We start from the raw sequence: 19,183 nt of genomic DNA, 5'->3' as shown, positions 1-19,183 counted from the left end.
CCATCTCCCAGAGAAGCTTGGCCACCACAGATGATGACGGTGATGGGGAGGAGGCTTGCCACATTCATCCAATATTTCATTTCATCTTTATGACAATATTACGAGGTAGGTAGAAATATCCCCATTTTTCAGATATGGAAACTGAGGCTCAGGGGAGGTCAAGTAATTTGCCCAAAGTCACACCAATAATAAGTTTCAGATGGATTTAAACAGGAGTCTGGGCCTGTAACACCCATTACAGCTGAGCTCTCAATCCCTCCCAGAGCTTCCCTTCCTCTCCTCCCACCAGTTCCCGCAAACTTGCTGGGCCTCCGGCTCACCCTGGAAGTGTTCCAGGGGCCTGCTCCTCGGGGGAAGACCAATGTCCCCGCCCCTCCATGCCCACCGCTGTTCCACTCCCGGCTTCATCCCTTCCCCAGGGACCAGCGTGATGACCTGCACTTTCCTTTCCAGGCTCCCCGGTGCACGAGTGCTGCAGCCTCTTCCTCTGCTTTGCACAAAGTCTGCAGAACAGCCTCCCAGCTCCTTAGCCAGCTGCCATTTAAGATCTGGCCTCGGGTTCCATTTAGTCTTCTCCCCACCACACGTCATAAACTCTTGCCAGAGTGACTTATACTGAACCCTTCCCTCCTCCACACCTTGTCCTCAGTCCCTGCCCAGTGCCATCTCCCACTCTCCCTCCACATCTCCAGTCCTGCCCACTCAAGTCCCGGCTCAGAGACACCTTCCCCAGGAAGACTCCTCGGACTTGCCGCCCGGTGAAAACATACTCTACTCCTCTGATTCACACAGCACTTTATATCGCTCCTGTACAAGTTTTCCTGTGTTTATTCTTAATTATGAGCCTCTCCCTTAAAGAACTTTAAGAACAAGCCCTTTGGAGTCAAACAGAGCTGAGTCGGAATCCCGACTTTGTCACTTACCAGCTGTGAGGCCCAGGTAGGTTACTGTAAAATGGGGGCGATGGCATCGGCCTGGAATCCTTGAAGAATGTCCTCAGGTAAGCTGTGGAGGTCACCTGGCCAGGTGTGTGACACCCAGGAAACAGGCAGTGCCCGCTCCCCTCCGGGCGCTTCCTTCCTGCCTGCCCTCAGGAACGCGTCTCACCTTCACCCCTCTGCGCCTGCCCACGTTCAGCGGCCATTAGGCTAAGCACGCACCCCTGTGCGTGGGGCGGAGCTCTTCCCCGGGCCTATCAACCGGGAAAGGGACCAGGTGCAGGCCCGTAGAGGGAGCTCGGACGATAGCCTTCGACGGGCAGGAGAGCTCGTGGTGCCCACTCTGTCCTCACTCTGGACTTCCTGCAGGGTGTCCGGACTGACCCACGGGTCTTCCTAAAGGGCAGGGGCTGCTGGCCTCTCCAGGTGGGGTGAGGCAGGGAGAATCCCACCTGCCCCCACAAGCTGAAGAGGAGGAAGCTCGTTTATGATTCCCTGGCTTGTTTCTTTGCCTCCTTACGCCTTTGATAAGGGCTGTTTACCTGCTCACCTGTGTGGTGGGTGAGAGCACTCCCAGGTGTGTGCCTTGAGGCCAGGGGGCAGCAGCAAGGAGACTGGGCAGACAGCCTGGCTGGAAGGGACTGGCCCTCTCCCACGGAGCACTGTCTCCAGGCATCACCAGCCTGGGGGCTCAGGGTTCTGTTTTATTAAGGGGCCCATGGTTTTCTTACAAGATGGAAGATGCAGGAATGAATCGCCTTGTCTGGCTTCTGCAAGAGGCTTCCCAGAGCCAGGAGAGAGAGAGGCGAGCTTCCCAATGGCCTAGCACTCAGATCCCTGCGGGCTACCCCTTCCAGGGAGACCCTGCTGCCTCCTTCCAGGCTCACCAAGAGGAGAATGGAGAATACTGGGGATTCCACACATCCAGGTCCTTACAGCTGCAGGGGTGCCACGCTGCAGACACACACAGCCCAGGACCATGGCCGAGTGACCCTGGAAGGCACGGGTCTTCCTTCCCCTCCCCCACCCACCCCCAGGGCCCAGCCTGGTGGGTGATGAATTAAAAGCAGCCCAAGGCTTTTTTTTATATATATTTTATTCATTTTTGGCTGCATTGGGTCTTCGTTGCTGCACACGGGCTTTCTCTAGTTGCAGCAAGTGGGGGCTACTCTTGGTTGTGGTGCACGGGCTTCTCATTGTGGTGGCTTTTCTCTTGTTGCAGAGCACAGGCTCTAGGCACGCGGGCTCTAGAGCGCAGGCTCAGTAGTTGTGGTGCACGGGCTCAGTTGCTCCACAGCATGTGGGATCTTCCCAGACCAGGGTTCGAAACTGTGTCCCTTGCATTGGCAGGCGGATTCTTAACCACTGTGCCACCAGGGAAGTCCCCAGGGCTTTTAAATATCCCTTTCTTCTCTCTGGTACTTCTAATTTACCCTCCAAATACATATATTTTAATTTCCCCATTCTAGAATGAAACACTCTATCACCTTCAGTGACTCCTTCCTAGCAAAATGCTGCTTCAGGGAGTGGCATAAAAAGAAAGCATTATAGGACTTAATCTCCTTCACGTGTTTCCACTTCTGCTGTGAGAACTTCAGCACACCTGGTCTACAGGGAAATGTATTCTGTTAAAAAGTGTAAATCTTCCAACAATGTCTTTTTTTGGGGGGAGGGGGCTTGGGCCGTTTATTATTTATGCATTTATTTCATTGTGATCATGGAACATTTCAAACATAGACAAAAGTAGAAAGAAGAGTGACATGAACTCCTATGTTCCCATCATAGCTTCCCATAGCTTCAACAACTATCCACAATTTGTAAATTTAAGTATTCTTTGGATTTTAAGCTCTACTCAATCCTCTCATATTTACTGTGCAGGGGAAGAGGGAAGAGATAGACCATCTGATTATTAATTAATCTTAACGCTTCTGGAAAACTTGAGCTTTTAATTCTGGAAGTTTTATGAAAATCCTGCCTCTGGGCTAAAGGCTCACAGGCCCAGGCAGGGAGGAGACTAGGCGGCCAGGTGCTAGCAGAGGACCAGTCAGCTGCTTCCATAGCCTAATGCTCTACTAGGGAAAGGCTCCATCATTCCGCAGCCTGGCTGGCAATCGAGACTTTCAAAGGCTAAGTGTGCCCATCGATGATGCCACTTAAGATGCCATGTCTGAGCCCGGCTTTTACTCCTTCTGGAAGACAGAGTCAGTCTGCCGTCTCCTGTCAACTCAAATAGAACAAATCACAGGTTCCGTCCCCGAGAGATGACTTACTGGGTGTCCTACCAAGTTTCTCCACCAGGGGGAACCGTGAGGTGCAGTCTTGGACCCTTACGGGGCCTTTGGGTCTTTTTCAGTGAAATGCAGGCCGGATGACCAGTGTCCACGTGACAGGCTCCACTGGGTGGGGATCTTTCTTTTTGAGAGCTCAGCTGGACCAGTGGACAGTCCAGGATGACACACTGTTGGGAAACCACAAAGTTCATGTTCCAGTTGAGGGGAACTCTGGGGATAAAATGTAAACAATAAATAATTTAAAATAATTAAAAAGAGCCTCCCTGGTGGTACAGTGGTTGAGAGTCCGCCTGCCGATGCAGGGGACATGGGTTCGTGCCCTGGTCTGGGAAGATCCCACGTGCCGCGGAGCGGCTGGGCCCGTGAGCCATGGCCGCTGAGCCTGCGCGTCCGGAGCCTGTGCTCCGCAACGGGAGAGGCCACAACAGTGAGAGGCCCGCGTACCGCGAAAAACAATAATAATAATAATTTAAAAAAAAACGCTGCTGCTTATTGAGCTCTCACCATGTGTCCTGGGGAACGGTTCCCCCTGGAGTTGTGCCCTGTGGTCAGACAGTATGCTAAGAACTTTATAGATGTTATTTATTCTCTGCAACCCTGAGGGATTCTTCCTCGTTTAATAGGTTAGAAACCTGGGACTCAGCCAGACAAGCACAACCTGCAGGGGCCGCACCTTGGACCTGGCAGAGCTGGGTCTCAGCAGCCAGGTCTGCTGGTTCCAAACCCCGGGCCTGTGGCCACCGAGCAATGACCCAACTCCTGGGGCCCTCGGGTGACAAGTGCCCCCACTGTGTCTGTGGTGTGAGTTTGTGTCAAGGCTAAGCAGAAGTCCTGTGCAAACTCCATTATAGCAGGTGTGGCCGATGCAGTTTAGCTCCCCAGCCTCTGGCTCAAACCAAATGACCTTCACAAAGGTTGTTTAACTGGATTTCTTTCCCTCTTTCCTTACTTAAGAAGCCCTTTGCTTACCGCAGTTTTGCTGCAAAAATCTGGCTCAAAGGACTTGGGGCATCCGGTTGGTGAATGCAGGTGGAGCTTTTAACTTTAGATGAAGCACCATAAAAGGTCAGCGCAGCTGGGGAACACCCTTTCCTACCCGCCACGACTTTTCACTCTAACTCGGCTGCTCTCGGCCAAGGCTCAGCCGGCACAGGTTCCGGGCCTCCGGGCGCTGCTCACCCTCCCACTGAAGAGACACCCCCTGGGAGTGGGCGTGGCTGATGCCCAGGTACCTGCAGAGCCCCCAGAAAGGGGCTTCCTTCCCGTGCTCACGACCAGTGATGCTCGTTGGAACCAGGTGGCCCCAAGGTGGCCTTTGATGGACAACAGGCCCCTTTGACTGCCCATCCGGCCCTGGGCCCAACAAGCCACTGGGTTCCCACTGGTGGTGACGGTGGTCCACACGTTCACCGGGTTAACACTCTCACACGTCAGTGTCGGCAGCACAGGGTTGACATGTGTGCATGGGCTTTGGACTGAGTGTGAATCCCGTCTATTTACTTACTGCTTGTGTGACCTTCAGGAGGTGAAGCTCTCTAAGCCTCAGTTTCTTCGGCTGTGAAATCGGCATTACAATCCTGGTCTCACGGGGACCTAAGCGAGAACCCAACCTGGGAAAGGAAAAGGGTGCCTGGTGGCAGTTAACCCACGCTTCCAGCGCCCCCCCCCCCAACACCCCTCACAAAGAAGGACCCTCCTTCCCTTGACACTCCGGGGCTTAGCTTCCTGCGGATCCAGAATCAACAGCTATTCCTCGGGATCCGCAGAGGGATGCTCTGGGTAGAGAATGAATAGGCTGGGGAACTGGAGTGGGTGGGGAAGGAGGAAAGGAGATCGTTCTGATGGAACGCTTGTCCAGCACAAGGGAACCCACGGTGTCTGGAGGCACAAATGGTCCTTCAAAGTAACAGACGGTCCGGCAAAGGGCTCAGAGGATGAAGCATGGGATGGGAGGGAGGAGACGATCTAAAGATTTTACAGAGGTCTCGGGGGGTCAATGAGGGTGTGACGGGTGCGTCTGCATGATCTCAAGGTGGGGATGTAAAAGGAGCTCCCGGGGTTCACCATGTTCAGGGCCCTGCAGGCCACAGCCCCCCCAGAGGCGTCAGAAGTGGGCACAAAACACACACAGCAGGGGACCCACCCCCAGGCTCTCGCTGAGGCCAGGCAGGTTCATCTCTGTTTATTTTTTCGAAACAAAACTAAAAATCATCACTCAAAACATTTGAGGAGAGTGCTCAATTTAAAAGCTTCATGGAATTTGCAGCCAGCACATCGCAGACTGGTGGTCAGAAACGGGAGCTCCCGGCGTCGCCCGGGCAGGTCTCCGTCTCTGCCTGCAGCCTCCACTGCTGTTCCCTTCGAGCTGAGGTCCAAGCAGCGGGGTGGCCAGCCCAGGGCAGCGGCTGAGGTTGGCAGCATCCGCAGGTCAGAGGCTTTCCAGTTCTCCACGGGCTTCTGATTTGACCATCCAGCACCTTGAGGGCCCGACGTGCTCCCGCCCCCATGAGAGTCCAAAAGCATCTGCAAGGAAGGCAGGCGGGTCAAGGCCCGGGAGCTGGCGCTGTCAGAACGAGGACGAAAGGGCAGGCAGTTCGGGATCTGCATCTTCACCAGGAAGGGCAAACTCATCGCCTCCGGGGTCAGGGGGTGGAAAAATGATTTGCTGTCATCATCGCTCGTGCTTAATGTTTGCTTCACTTCGCTCCAGGGTGACCCCGTTGCCATTCCGAGGGCCTTCCTTCCTGTTCCAGTCCTTCTCCGTGTAAAACTCGCCGAGCACAGGGCAGTGTTCAGAAGCCACTCCGCCCCAGGACCAGTTATCTGGAATCCAAGGGTTCGTGAGGCCTTCTCTCAGTACAGCCCAGTGGCCTGGAGGCAGAGGGAAGACAGACCCAGAAATCAGGATGGGGGACAGGGTGGAGGTCACAGGCTGGCGGTTGGAGGCCAGTGCTGTATGTCTGCAAGCCTGACAAGACCCCTCAAGTCAGCCGGCTTGTCTGTGCAAACGAGCTGCTTCAGCCCATTGGATGTGCCAGACAAGTGAGGGTTTACCGTGTAGGCCCTGAAACTACCCCGGGTCCAGGCCTTCTGCCCAGTCACACACCCGTCAGCCTACGTGTGGGGGCCGCCGCCTCACTATGCACCACTTCTAATCTGACTGGCAAGGCTAAGTGTTTGACACAGGGACACATGCCCTGCAAAGATGTCTAAAGCGAAGTGAAGGTCCTATTTCACAAAGCAAAGACACTGGGGCAGGGGGGCGGGGGCGTGGGGAGGAAGTTCTACAAAAAGAGCAAAGAAGAGAAAGTTACAGAAGTTTATGAGAAAGTAAAGGTATCTTTAAAGTCAAGATTTAGAAATACATGAAGCAGGAGGTACGTTTAAGAAACAATGAGGGCTTCCCTGGTGGCGCAGTGGTTGAGAGTCCGCCTGCTGATGCGGGGGACACGGGTTTGTGCCCCGGTCCGGGGGGATCCCACATGCCGCGGAGCGGCTGGGCCCGTGAGCCATGGCCGCTGAGCCTGCGCGTCCGGAGCCTGTGCTCCGCAAGGGGAGAGGCCACAACAGTGAGAGGCCCGCGTACCGCAAAAAAAAAAAAAAAGAAAAAAGAAACAATGAAATAGTCACAAAAGCAAGGACAGAGCAATTAGAAGCACTGGCACGGCCCTCAGTGAGAACTGTCGCGGATAATTAAGTGCATCCAGACCTGGGCTCTGGCGTGAGCTGTGCCTGCCCAGGTGACAGTTCCATGATGGTGGCAACTCCTCCCTGCACCTCGGTTTCTACAACTTAAGAGCAGGGGATAGATGAGACGATCTCTACCTTCCTCCTGGCCCCACGCTCTCGGGCGCTCCAGTTCCCTTGGTGACAGCACTGCCCTCCCACCGGGCCCCATGGCAGCCTGCCAATGGCCTTGGTCTGGCCAGCAGTGCGTTTCTGCAAATTGCACCTTGCCTAGTTTGATGGCCGCCACTCCCTCTGAGACCCACTTTCTTCGCCCTTTGGATTCTCCCATGACACCGTCCAACAGGAAATTCTAGTCCTGAGGATCTAAGTCTTGGCTGCACGCTGGGGTCTCACAGTGGGACCTCAGCGTTGGCACCTAAAGACTTTTTTAATGTCTCACTGAAGTATAATCTGCATCCACTGGTGCTTAGTAAAGCTTCCAGGTAGAACTGAGAACCACCGTTCTTGTCCTTCACCAAAAGACCTGCTGCTTCCACATTTCTGTTTATGACTGTTTCCTGACCCAAAGTCTGTTCAGCAAGTGACTGGTTTGGGGAGGAGTGCTTTTCAGTGCTGAGATTACCCACCACACCCTGGTCCTGGTGGAGTCCTGTCTAAAGAACTTTTCCATCCTATCGTGATGCCAGGTGACATGTCAGCTCACCTCCAACTGCTGCTCCTCAGGCCACAACACAGCGCCTGAATGTGACAGGGCTTGAGGAGTGTTTGCGGAAGGGGCTAAGTGTCCTTAAAATTAGCCTAAGGTATCAGCTCATCTTGGAATTGGGGGATGCCGCCAGTCCGGAACCAGGTTTGCCCAAGACACGCTTGCTTTGGCCCTGCTGCAGATCAGTGAATGCCTTTTATTATTTTTCACACCCCCTTCACCTTAAAAGTGGCTCTGTTTGAATGATAATTATACAGCCACCTGAGCAATAACCTGATAAATGCCCACAGAGGAGGGAAGGTCACTCCTGGCTCTTGCTGAAACCAGATAATCCAGAACTGTCAGCTCAGACAGGCGATCCTCGCTCTGTTTCCGAACAGCACTTGGGCGTTACCTGTGAAAACCTTCTTTAAGCTTTTACTGATCCAGATGTTGTCCAGAGTCTTCGAGCCTTGAGGATTCTTGGTGCTGATGTTGGTAAAGGTGTGTGCGGGGACCAGGTGGTGGAATTTTTCTTTCCTCAAGATATCATAGTCGCTGCTGTCTGGCCCCTGGCCGAAATCTCCTAAAACGATCACCTCTTTTTCGCCTGGAAGTGGAAGAAAGAAATTCAGGAATGTAAGAGGTAGTGGGAAGTCAACACAACACGGACCACAACTCATTTAAGTAGGATCATGACTCTCTGAATTGACTCTCCAGGGTTAGGACTGTGGCGTGGTTCTTATTCTCCCAATGTTTCCAAATTCCTTGTCCAACAAACACCCCCCCCCAAACTTTAGGAGTAGGTTAGTGACACATTTGGAAATGGGGGGCAATGTGATAAGAGAGATCACCTCTGTTCCGATCACGGGTTCCAAATCTTATAGCACAGAAAGCCCTGAGGGTCTTCCCCAGATAGTTAACAAAAGCTCAACAAACATTTATTGAGCACAGGGGGAAGACCAGGTGAAGAAACAGGGAGAGGACGGCCATCTACAAGCCAAGGAGAAGCCTCAGGAGAAACCAACCCTGCCAGCACCTTGATCATGGACTTTCCAGCCTCCAGAACTGTGAGAAAATAAATGTCTGTTGTTTATGCCACCCAGCCTGTGGTATTTTGTTAGGGCGGCCCTAGCACACTAACACAGGGCCAAAGTGGAAAGCTCTTATCTTTCAGTATTTTCAACATTTCTCTCATAGTTTGATTTACTAGAATAAGTGGTATAGTTATGAAGTATTTTCCAAAGTGAGGAGACACTCAGAAAGGACAGTGGGCCCCAGCTAGGCTCCCTGGGATTCCCATCCACTGCCTCACTGTCACTTCCTGTCTCGAGATTCCCTTCCGGGGAGTCACGTTGTCATAGGGAGTGGCGTTTCTGTTGCACCTTGTAAGGAAAGCTTTAAGCAAAGCAATTAATAAACTAGGGCCAAAGGCATCCGAGACACTCGGCAAAATCTTCCTGGACACGAATTATGTTGCAATAATAATGGCTGAAGAAATCTAAAGTGAAACAACACAAGCCACCAGCAGAGGGCACTCGCGCACCGCACATGACGCCCTCCTCCAGGGGACGTGACGGACAGCAGAGGACGGGAGCAAGGCCTTCCTGCTACCATTGTGTGACCAACAGAGAGGTAACCGTAGCCCTCAAGCTCGATCGTAACAACCTTGGCACGCAAAGCAGGGCGAGCCCAACCAAGCTGTCTTGAGAAATCGGTGCCAACTTCCAACAGGAAAGCCAACTTGAGAATAATACAAGTAACAACGCATATGTGGCCAGTGATGACCCTCCACCGAGCCCTCACCGTGCGCCGGGCCCTCTTGCAGGTAAGAAGCTGAGGCTCTGCGAGGTGGAAGGGCTTGCCCAAAGTCACCGAGCTAGCCCGCAAATCCAGGGCTCTTTACTAAGAGCTAGGATGGAAGAGCCCCATACATCTGGAACAGAGCCTGCTGCCTGGAGGACGCGCGATCAACACGCAGGAGAGAAATGGTGGACGAAGCACGAAGAAAACCGCAGGATTAAGGTGCGTGTATTTTTGAAAAGGAACGAAGAGAAAGATGCTACCTTTATTGACTATCAAGGAAAACTGAAGTTAGGAAAGGCTGAGGCAGAAGGTTCTCCATATCATGAGAGAGGTTTTCATTGGGGTGCAGACCTGAAAAATTCGGGCCAAAAAAAGACAACTCTGAAACCAGGAGAGATGCTGGTGTCCTGGGTCAATAAACCCAGCTCCGTGTAACTTCAGGAATGAAAATAACGGCTCTTTTTGAACTGGCAGGTCCCGTTTCTTACAACTCACCTTCTTTTGGTTAAAGTGGTTTGCTAATGACATCGAGACAGTCCTTGCCTCTAAGAATCCACAGATGTGCAGGCGCCTCATCTCTCCCAGGGAGCTGTGCGCCAGGGTGGGCTCTTGAGTCATTCTCTTAGTTTCCAGGAGTGAAGGGAGAATGCCTGGGGCTGACTTCCTCAGAGACCCTAGATTTACAAAATGCCAGCGACAATAGCAGGAGCCAGTCCCCAGCGGAAGAAGGTCTTACCCAGACGTCAAGCATGACTGCCCTGTTTCACTCTTGCTGAGTTCACAGAACAGGCCCCGTGGGGTCTGAAAGAAGAAACTTCCATCTGAGGATGGGCATTCCACCCCCAGCCCCTGCTGACTCCAACCTGAGTACCAGACAAAGGCAGAAAGGCCCAGAGTTTGCTAATCAAATCGGCTCTGCTTACTCTGATAGAAAGAAGCCTGTGGAATAAAGGCTTAGTCTGTTTTAGCTGAGCCACCTCTGCTCATCGATTTACCCTTGTTGCCCCTTGGGCAGGCTGCAGCACTTCCTGAATCCTCGGCTCTGCCGTGTTAACAGCAAACTGGATGTTAGCTACAAGCAGGGGGAAGTGGGGACATAAGTCACTGTCCTTACATGGGCATGTCAAGGCCTAGCCAGGCTATGGGTCAACAGTCCCCTGGCAACTCGGAACAATACCCTGCCCAGGTTTTCTGACAAAAACCTGCTCCCTGCCCGGATATCAGAAAAAACAGTGAGGGCCTAAGGTTATCAGAGAGGTTAGGAACTGGCATCTTGCCTTTCTGCTTCCGTGTAAAGGAAAAGCTTGAGATCAAGAACAATAGAAACGTCCACAGATTTAAAAGCTATCAAGTCATCCTTTTTAATAGGTTAGAAAGTAGCTGTAGAGGAAAAGCTTGAGATCAAGAACAATAGAAATGTCCACAGATTTAAAAGCTATCAAGTCATCCTTTTTAATAGGTTAGAAAGTAGCTGTAGGTGAACAATTTCCCACATAGCTGCTCCTTGGATGAAGTATCTCAACTTAAACATCTTTCCGACTTTTTTTAGCCCAAAGACTCATAATTTAAGGAGAACGCTGGTCACAGCACAACCTGGTTCGAGATGTAAGCTGCCTATCAGTGTTATCAGTGTTCATAACAGCATTATTTACAACAGCCAAAAGATGGGAAGAGCCCAAGTGTCCACTGACCGACGAATGGAATAGTCTTTGGCCCTAAAAAGAATTCTGACATATACTACGAGCCATGAAGACATAATGTCAGTGAAATAAACCAGCCGTAAAAGGACAAATATTGTAAGATTCCACTGACATGAGATACCTAGAGCGGTCAGGCTCATAGAAAACAGAAGGTAGAAAGGTGGCTGTCAGGGTCTGGGAGGAAAGGGAGAGTGGGGAGTTCGTGTTTAATGGGTACAGAGTTTCAGTTTGGGAAGACAAAAAAAGTTCTACAGATGGATGGTGGTGATGGTTATAAAACAATGTCAAGGTACTTAATACCAGTGACTCGTCCACTTAAAAACGGTGAAGATGGTAAATTTCATGTTACGTATATTTTACCATGATAAAAATCTTTTCAAACCGTAAATGTGTAGTTTGACTGAGTTATTTTTGTAGCCAGATCTTCAAAAATCACCTTTTGTGGGGCATCAGTTCAACAAGAGAAAACAAGGCTTAGCGATTGAGGGAATATTGGTCAAGACTCTAGAATATGGGAGAGAACTGCAGGCCTCCAGCTGTGAACCCTCACCTGGAGAAACTCAGTGCTCTGAAAAGCCAAGCCCGACGGAGCACATCCCAGTCTTTACAGCCGTGTCAACTTTTCCTTCTGGGAAACCGCGCACAGAAAACCTTCTGTGTTACTGGGGCAGGAGCCTGGAAAGCAGAGTGCCCCACCTTTCTTCTGAAGTTCTGTTCTTTTCAATGTTCTCTTAATCCCTCTGGCATTTTTGTGAGTCAACTCATGTCCTCTGAGCCCCTGCTAAGTGCTGGGTCCTCCCTCAGACGGTTACCACGCCCCTGGGCGCCCTGTGAGGTTAGCACTGTCAGCCCCCATCAGATGGGGCTTGAAGGGTGGTGACTTGCCGGATGTCCTACAGCTGTCCTACAGCTGAAAGAGCTAAGATTAAAATCCAGCTTTTCTGTCAGTTTCAGGGCTCCTTTGACAAGGTCGGCATCCCACCAGAGAGAAAAATTCAACGTACGGCTCATCAGGACTTTCCCACTCCCCTTGTCACCAACTGTCTTTCACAAGAAGAGCAGGTGCAGATCTGCAGGAAGGACCACCACAGGGCCACACCCGGGGCAGCGGAGCCCACGATGGGTGTCACGGGGGAGGGTACCATCACTTAGTTTTTTCCCCCCTAATCCTTTCCCTCAAAGAGAGGCTGGAGAGCCACAAAACCAACACCGTGGAACCCGCACACTAGACCCACAGAGACAAAGCTGTCAGCATGCCCGGGGCAGCAGGGCTCCCCAGGATGCAGGCGGTGTGGTGGTTTCCCACGCATTACTCAGCATGCATCGCCACCTACAGGACGGCCAGCCTAAGGGAGGGTGGAGATGCTCCGAAGAGGTGACCCCCGCCTGCCCTGCAGAAGTGGGGGCTGCTGGCCCAGCCGCAGAGAAAGACAGTTTCCTACCTTTCAGGGTTTCCTGCAAGGTCTGCACGAAGCTAGCCCAGCAGTGGCTGTCACTGTGACTCTTGCTGGGGTTCTCACCCCCTGGGAGGGTCAGGGCTGCCAGGTGAAGGTTCACCAGGGTCAAGTCATGACTTCCCACCTGGGCAACAGGAAACAAATCATCAGGGACAGGCGGAGATGTTCTTCCTGCCTGTACCCGTTACCTCCGCCCCATGAATAGCTTCCTGCACGACACCGACAATGGGAAACGCACACAAGGCCAGCACCCCCTGGAGAGAAGGCAAGGCGGCCACCGGAAGAGTCCTCTGAGGCCCCTGCAGGACCGAGACCTGTCTTGTCCTATCGGTGTACCCCTTACATTTCACCTCCTACTCCTCCTTAGGGCCAGGAAAATTGGGCACATCTAGAAATGTCAAATTTTTGTAGCTTTTTTCCTTCTGAGCAGCTATGAGAGAGGAAGAGGCAGCTCTAGCAGCTGGTTAGCAGCTTCGTTCACAAAGACCTGGGGCTCTTCCCCACGGGGCCAGCCCGCCACCCCCTGCCAGGACCCGCTGACGGGCCCTACCGCCTTCCCGCCTCCCCCTCCCCCATGTGTTCTCTTCCCTCCAGAGACCACTGCGCCCTGAGGTTTACTTTCACCTGATTTCAAACATGTGAAGAACGAAAGCTGCCCGAACCCTGGCGGTACACAGGCTATGCCCATCCTGTGTCCGCAGGGCAGGTGAGGAAGCGCAAAGTCGGGGTCGGTCTCCCAAGCACCGCAGCACTGCTCAGCCGCTCTGGGTTTGGCAACCCCGCCCTTCTGTTTGTCATGGCAACACACACCAAACCCTACCAGGAAGTGGAGGTGCAGAGGGAGCCCCTGGGAAGTGGAGGCTACCAGTTTCGTTTTACAGATGTGACCCCAGTTTGCCAAGGCCAGTGCCCAGCCAGGAGAGCTCCCACTGCAGCTGTGGCTCTGACCCCGGGGGAACCACCGTAAGGCCGTGGGCAGGGAAAACCTGCCTGGAGAGAGAAGCCACATCTCCGTCCCTACAACTTGCCTGGCCTAGGATGAGACACAAAGTAGAGGAGGCTACGTGCCTGTCTAGGGGATCGCTTCATTTAGAGGATCTGGGCCAGTAATTTGTGATCTGAAAGCATTTCTCATTGGCCGTTAAAAACAGCCTGCCCCCTAGAGACACTGGCTGGTTCTGCCTGTTGCCTTGCTTGGCCAAAGCCAGTACAGTCACTTTCCATAGAAAAGGGACCCAGGGAAGAGGTGATACGTAGCTGATTTATGCATCAGTACCATAAGCACAACACGCAGACACCCCCTGGCGTGTGTGTGCCCACGGAACGCCAGCATCTCTGCAAGCACGGGTGCGAGGCGGGATGAGCTTGGGCTAGACCTCAACCAGAGTCACCACAGCCCCCAGCATATGGGCTGCCCCAGCCCCGTGCCACCAGGGAGAGACCGTGCTGAGGTCTGTGGCAACTCTCAGGCTCCAGAACTGCTCTGGAGCATAGAGAACCCAGACACCCTGCAGGTGGCTTGCTGGGGACCACTCCTGCCTGACCCTGTCACTTCACGGGGTTAAGGCCAGCTGCTGACTTGGTGATCTGTTTAGGCTGCTGCGTTCTCCTCCTTCCTGCTGCCCAGCTTCTGACTGTTTGCTGTGCCTTAATACTTCCCAGAGGTGTCCAGGGCAACCGAAGAGGCAGCTCAGTCTGCTCGCTGCTCCCGGCTCTGGTGAGACAGGGCTCATCTGGAGGTGTCAGTTACAGGGCTGCCCTCACCCCACCGCCCAGAAGCTTCTTCTGAGCTCCTTCCAAACCCAAATGACCTCTCGAGGGTCCCCCCTCTCCCTGGTAAGAGAAGGGGGGTCCTCAGAGCAGTTCTGCTGCCCTCTAATCCAGCAATTCCCAAAGGCCCAGCATCCTTAACCAGCGCAGGGAGAATGGAAGAAGCACTGCAGGTGCTTTTGAAAACCGGACATTCTGTGTGTCTGGGGCAGGGTCCAGGAAACCCTGATTTTAAGAAAATCTCTCCAGGTGATTCTGCTGTTTATCAGGTTTGAAAGGCAACCACCTGATCTCCTTCCTGCCCAGATGTCAAAGTTACCAGAGCTATAGTCCCCCCAAATCCCTTTCATTCCTGCTCTGGACAAGTTCCCAGCCAAGGGAACCCCAAGAGTGCATGCTGACCCAGCCCTGAGAGAGAAGAAAACCAAAGCAAAAAGATGAGCTTCTCTGGCTCCCAGTTCAAAAGGGGACTTTTTTTCCTTTTTAGAAGGAGTGGCCCTTCACGGCAACATGAGCAAGCGGTACCTTGAACCTCACGAGGTACGGGCTGGGGCCTGTGGGCTTCCCGTGCCCATTGCCAGGCGAGCTCTCCTGCCAGGTGGCATCTCTCAGTTCCACCCCAGCCGCGGTGTCCCACAGGAACCCTGCAAACCCAGCGCCCTGCGGGAGAAGACGAGGCGTTAGTGTGCAGAGGGGTCTGTCTGGTGGTGGGGCTCAGCCCCGAGCTGGGGAAGCGGCAGGTGAGGCCAGGAGGAGATGAGGGGGGAAGCAGCAGGCTCTACACCGGGTCCTGGGGTTACCTGCCCAAGGCCTGTTTCGGAGACAAAAGCACATCTGAAAGCCACGGCATGTTCCTCCCTGTCCCCCCGCCAAATTTCCCAGACAGGCAATTTCAGAGAGTTGCACATACAGCTGGGGTGCCGGGGCTCTACTTTTGGGGGGATTGGGTGCAGCCCAGACTAGGCGTGGAGTTATCTTTTTTTTTTTTTTTGCGGTACGCGGGCCTCTCACTGCTGTGGCCTCTCCCATTGCGGAGCACAGGCTCCGGACGCGCAGGCTCAGTGGCCATGGCTCACGGGCTCAGCCGCTCCGCGGCATGTGGGATCTTCCCGGACCGGGGCACGAACCCGTGTCCCCTGCATCGGCAGGCGGACTCTCAACCACTGCGCCACCAGGGAGGCCCCCTGGAGTTATCTTTTTAATAATCTCCTCCCATGAGGAAGCCACTCACACGCCCATCTGTCAGATGAAGACTCAGCTGCTCAGAGAGGTTAAATAACTCCCCCGAAACCCCACAGCTGGTAAATGGCAATGCTGAGGGTCAAATATAAGACTCCAAGGGGTGGTTTTGCTTACTGATTAGTTGCTGCTGATAACAACTGGGGCCTGGCACCTAGCAGAAGCTCAATAAATATTTGCTGGATGAAGAGACGTCAGGGCTACCAGTCCCAGTGGTTTAGAACTGGTCAAAGGCCCTCCTCAGGCTTGCGGGGCTGCACACAGGGGTCTGAAGCCCCGGTGCAGGGCACTGAGAAGGCCGCTGAGTGGGGCGGATGGATGGGGGTGGTGTCGGCAGGGTCAAGGGCTTGGGGCTAAATAAACCCCTGCACCTCTGGCCATCAGAGGGGCTGCTCTGAACCTGCCTGCTTCGTGCTGCTGTCACCAGGTGGCTTGTGGAAAGAGAAAAGATCCCCCTGCCCCGATCCCAGCTGCTGGAGGCTCTGCTGCCCGCGTGGGATCAGCAGTGTCATCCGAGGGGCCGGCGATGCTCTTGCAAAAGGAGAAGTGACTTTGCACATCCTGAGTGGCCTCTGCTGAGTCCCCAAGTTCAGCTCAGGTCCCAGCCACACGTGTGCTGAAGAGGGGGGAAGGAAGGAACAGTGTCCTGTGTGCCATGCATTTTCTATTTTTAAATGACTGACTTGCCCACCCCCGTGAACGAGTGCTAGTTTAAGAGTGAGAAGACCTGGGTCTCATCCCCTCGAATCACTTAGCCCTGGGACCTCGGGGGAGCCACTCTGTTTTTCTAAACCTGTTTCCTCAGGCGTAAAGTGAGGGAAATGCATTTGCCCTGTGGGCTTCAGGGGGCTGTCCCCCCATTTACTGTTTCCCAGGCAGTGGTGTCAGAGTAACGTCCCTAAAGTACTGCTCACGTCCCCTTCTGCTTAAAATCCTTCAGTGGCTCCGCGGCCCACTGCCCTCTGGGCCCTCCAGGTGGGCACCTCCCTGCTCAGTGCTGCCTTTCATGCCTGTTCACCTATGTTCCCAGCAAGATCGGGCCTTTCTGGCCTCACAAGGCTGTGCAGGCTGCGCTTTCCACTGCTGGTTCCTTATACCCTCGGCAACAACTGGCTAAACTGGACCAGCTGCAGCCTGCGACGGGTACCAGCTCCCAGTACACCTGCCTGCCGCCTCGTGTGTACCCTGCCAGGCGCTGGCTTATGTCTGTTAATCAAGCATTCAGTGCACATTATCTTGTAAAATCCTAGAGCCACCCTGTGAGTTGAGGGAGGGGCTGCTGCTCCCATTTTACAGATGAAGGAATTGAGGCTGAGAGATCTGAGTGGCAGCCACACGCTGTTCTCCGATGGCCTTGACACCTGACCTGGAGTAGGGTTACCTGGCCTGTCCCTCCAACAGCCTCCGTCAGGCTCGGCCAAGCCCCTGGGCAGGGCTGGGTCACTGGGTCTATTTTTCTCACCGTGAATGTCTGGCATATAACATAGTGCCTGGCACATAGTAACCTTTTCAACGATTTGCTGAACAGATGAAAAAAGAGTGTTAAATGGACCGTAAGAGCCCTGTGAACCTACATATTTGTGTAAAGTGCTATTAAAAAAAAAGTGGGCTTCCCTGGTGGCGCAGTGGTTGAGAGTCCGCCTGCCGAAGCAGGGGACATGGGTTCGTGCCCTGGTCCGGGAAGATCCCACATGCCGCGGAGCAGCTGGGCCCGTGAGCCATGGTTGCTGAGCCTGCGCGTCCGGAGCCTGTGCTCCGCAACGGGAGAGGCCACAACAGTGAGAGGCCCGCGTACCGCAAAAAAAAAAAAAAAGCAAGGTGGTATCAGAACTATTTCTACGTGGACTGAGAAGGGACGGCTATGAGCTGGAGTGGTAAAGACCAGATACCTTCCAATTTGGCCGTATTTCCAGCCTCCTTGTGAATGTACGCTGGCTGTTACCTGCAGGAACCACTTACACCCCAAAACCCAGAGAAGTAAGATTTACATCACACTTTAAAGTAGTAGCTAAAAAGAGAGCTTACTGTCAAGAAGTGACTGGATAGTTTTAATCCAGTAAACATTTATAAGTTAAAAGCCCCAAATCTCAAATATCACTCAGATGAGTACAATTTATATGTGTTTATAAGCATATTAGGTATCCTAGAGATAAAAAATATAACATCTGCATTTATGGGAAAATTATGTAATGATATAATCCACTCATAATTAAGTATCAGGAGTCTTTTTTTAAAAATCTAAAACTCCACTGATATTGAATATTTCCAGTGAGTAAAAACTGCTCTTGAATATCATAGGTAGGAGTGAAAATGTATACATTACAGAGATTTACCCAAACCCATATGGGCAATACTAATGAAAGAAAATTCAGAATTAAAATCTGTGAAATCTGTGAAAAATCTGTGAAATCTTTCACAGAGCATTTCCATACGCACAATTCCTACCACTGAAAGCAAACACTTCACATATGAATTAAGTGAATCTGAAGTTTTCAGTCAATGAACAATGGGCTCTCCACAAACTTGGCAGAAGCTAGAACTGTGGAGGAGGATTAGGAGCACAAAGGACAGAAATGCCCCATTTGCTGCCTTGGCTCCAGACAGGATTTCTCCTTTCCTCCCAACACCCAAACTCCCATTTCCGAATGGGCGGCAGTGCATTCCTGATCCAAACAGGAAAGGAGAACCAGGGCATTTTGAAGCAAATGGCCCAGAGCTAAAAAATGGGCAGAAATACAAAATTACATCAACGATGTTGGCAAAGGAAAATAATTTTAAATGTCTGTGATCAGGGGAAAAGAAAATGGAAAGGAAAGCCCAGTTCTGCAGATGAGGGCGTACCTTCTGGAGCTGAGTCGTGGGCTTCTCCGAAACAACGGCCTTCCAGCATCCTCGGGGCCCCTTCCACTTGCGGATGTTGGGCAGGATTGGCTGGTTTAGCTCCGTACAGAACTGTAAAGACAGAGCACAAGTCAGTATGTGTTCCCGCCTAAAGCCGTTCCCGCTGCAGGCGGCCCGAGGAGCCAGAAAATGTGTGATCCTGACTCATCCGCCTGATTCAGGCACTTGTCAGACTTCAGCCCTGTGTTCTCAGAAACCGGGGTTTGCGAAGACCTGGATGGCAAAACAAGTGCCACAAGTTAAAAAGCAAACTGTCTACCCGTGAAATACATAATTATCACTGGGGGACTCAGCTCACAGCAATCGATTCTCTTTGTAGCATTTTACCACAAATAGTTCAAAACAAGTTGTCAGAATCCTTTTAATCCCTGTAAAACCAGTGGTTAAGGTCCCAGAAGGGTCTAGATAGGTATCAAATGAAGAGGAAAAAAGATGAATACATGGTGTCTTGTCTTCCCACTGCTTATATTAGAGGCGCGAAAACTGACCCCCAGAATGTAGTCAATAGTGAAATAACTTTGTATGGTGACAAATGGTAACTAGACTTAATGTAATGGTCGTTTCATAAGGTATAAACATGTCAAATCACTATGTTGTATATCTGAGACTAATACAATATTGTAAGTCAATTATACTTCAATTAAAAAAACACCAACTGACCCCCCCCCCACCTTCACCGTGCACCACTATATTGTTCACCTTGGTT

At 52.3% G+C, this 19,183-nt stretch overlaps 1 protein-coding gene across 2 annotated transcripts in view; it reads right to left on the bottom strand.

Annotated features, from left to right (window-relative positions):
* Window positions 1-5,471: 5,471 nt before the first annotated feature.
* The window catches only part of EEPD1 (endonuclease/exonuclease/phosphatase family domain containing 1), a 117,207-nt gene continuing 103,495 nt past the window's right edge, over window positions 5,472-19,183 (bottom strand). For both annotated transcript variants that reach the window (XM_082846674.1, XM_082846675.1), the window contains 5 exons: window positions 18,418-18,528; window positions 14,863-14,997; window positions 12,553-12,691; window positions 8,020-8,214; window positions 5,472-6,100 (listed from right to left, as the gene is read on the bottom strand). In XM_082846674.1, coding sequence (XP_082702800.1) covers window positions 5,901-6,100; window positions 8,020-8,214; window positions 12,553-12,691; window positions 14,863-14,997; window positions 18,418-18,528 — 780 coding nt within the window. In that variant the 3' untranslated portion in view covers window positions 5,472-5,900. The remainder of the gene's footprint in view (window positions 6,101-8,019; window positions 8,215-12,552; window positions 12,692-14,862; window positions 14,998-18,417; window positions 18,529-19,183) is intronic.

The sequence above is a fragment of the Leucopleurus acutus genome, assembly GCF_964270905.1.
Source record: "Leucopleurus acutus genome assembly, chromosome: 9".
NCBI classification, from domain to species: Eukaryota; Metazoa; Chordata; class Mammalia; order Artiodactyla; family Delphinidae; genus Leucopleurus; species Leucopleurus acutus.
The sequence above is the reverse complement of the archived record's forward strand: the minus strand, read 5'-3'. Positions and strand labels throughout refer to the sequence as shown.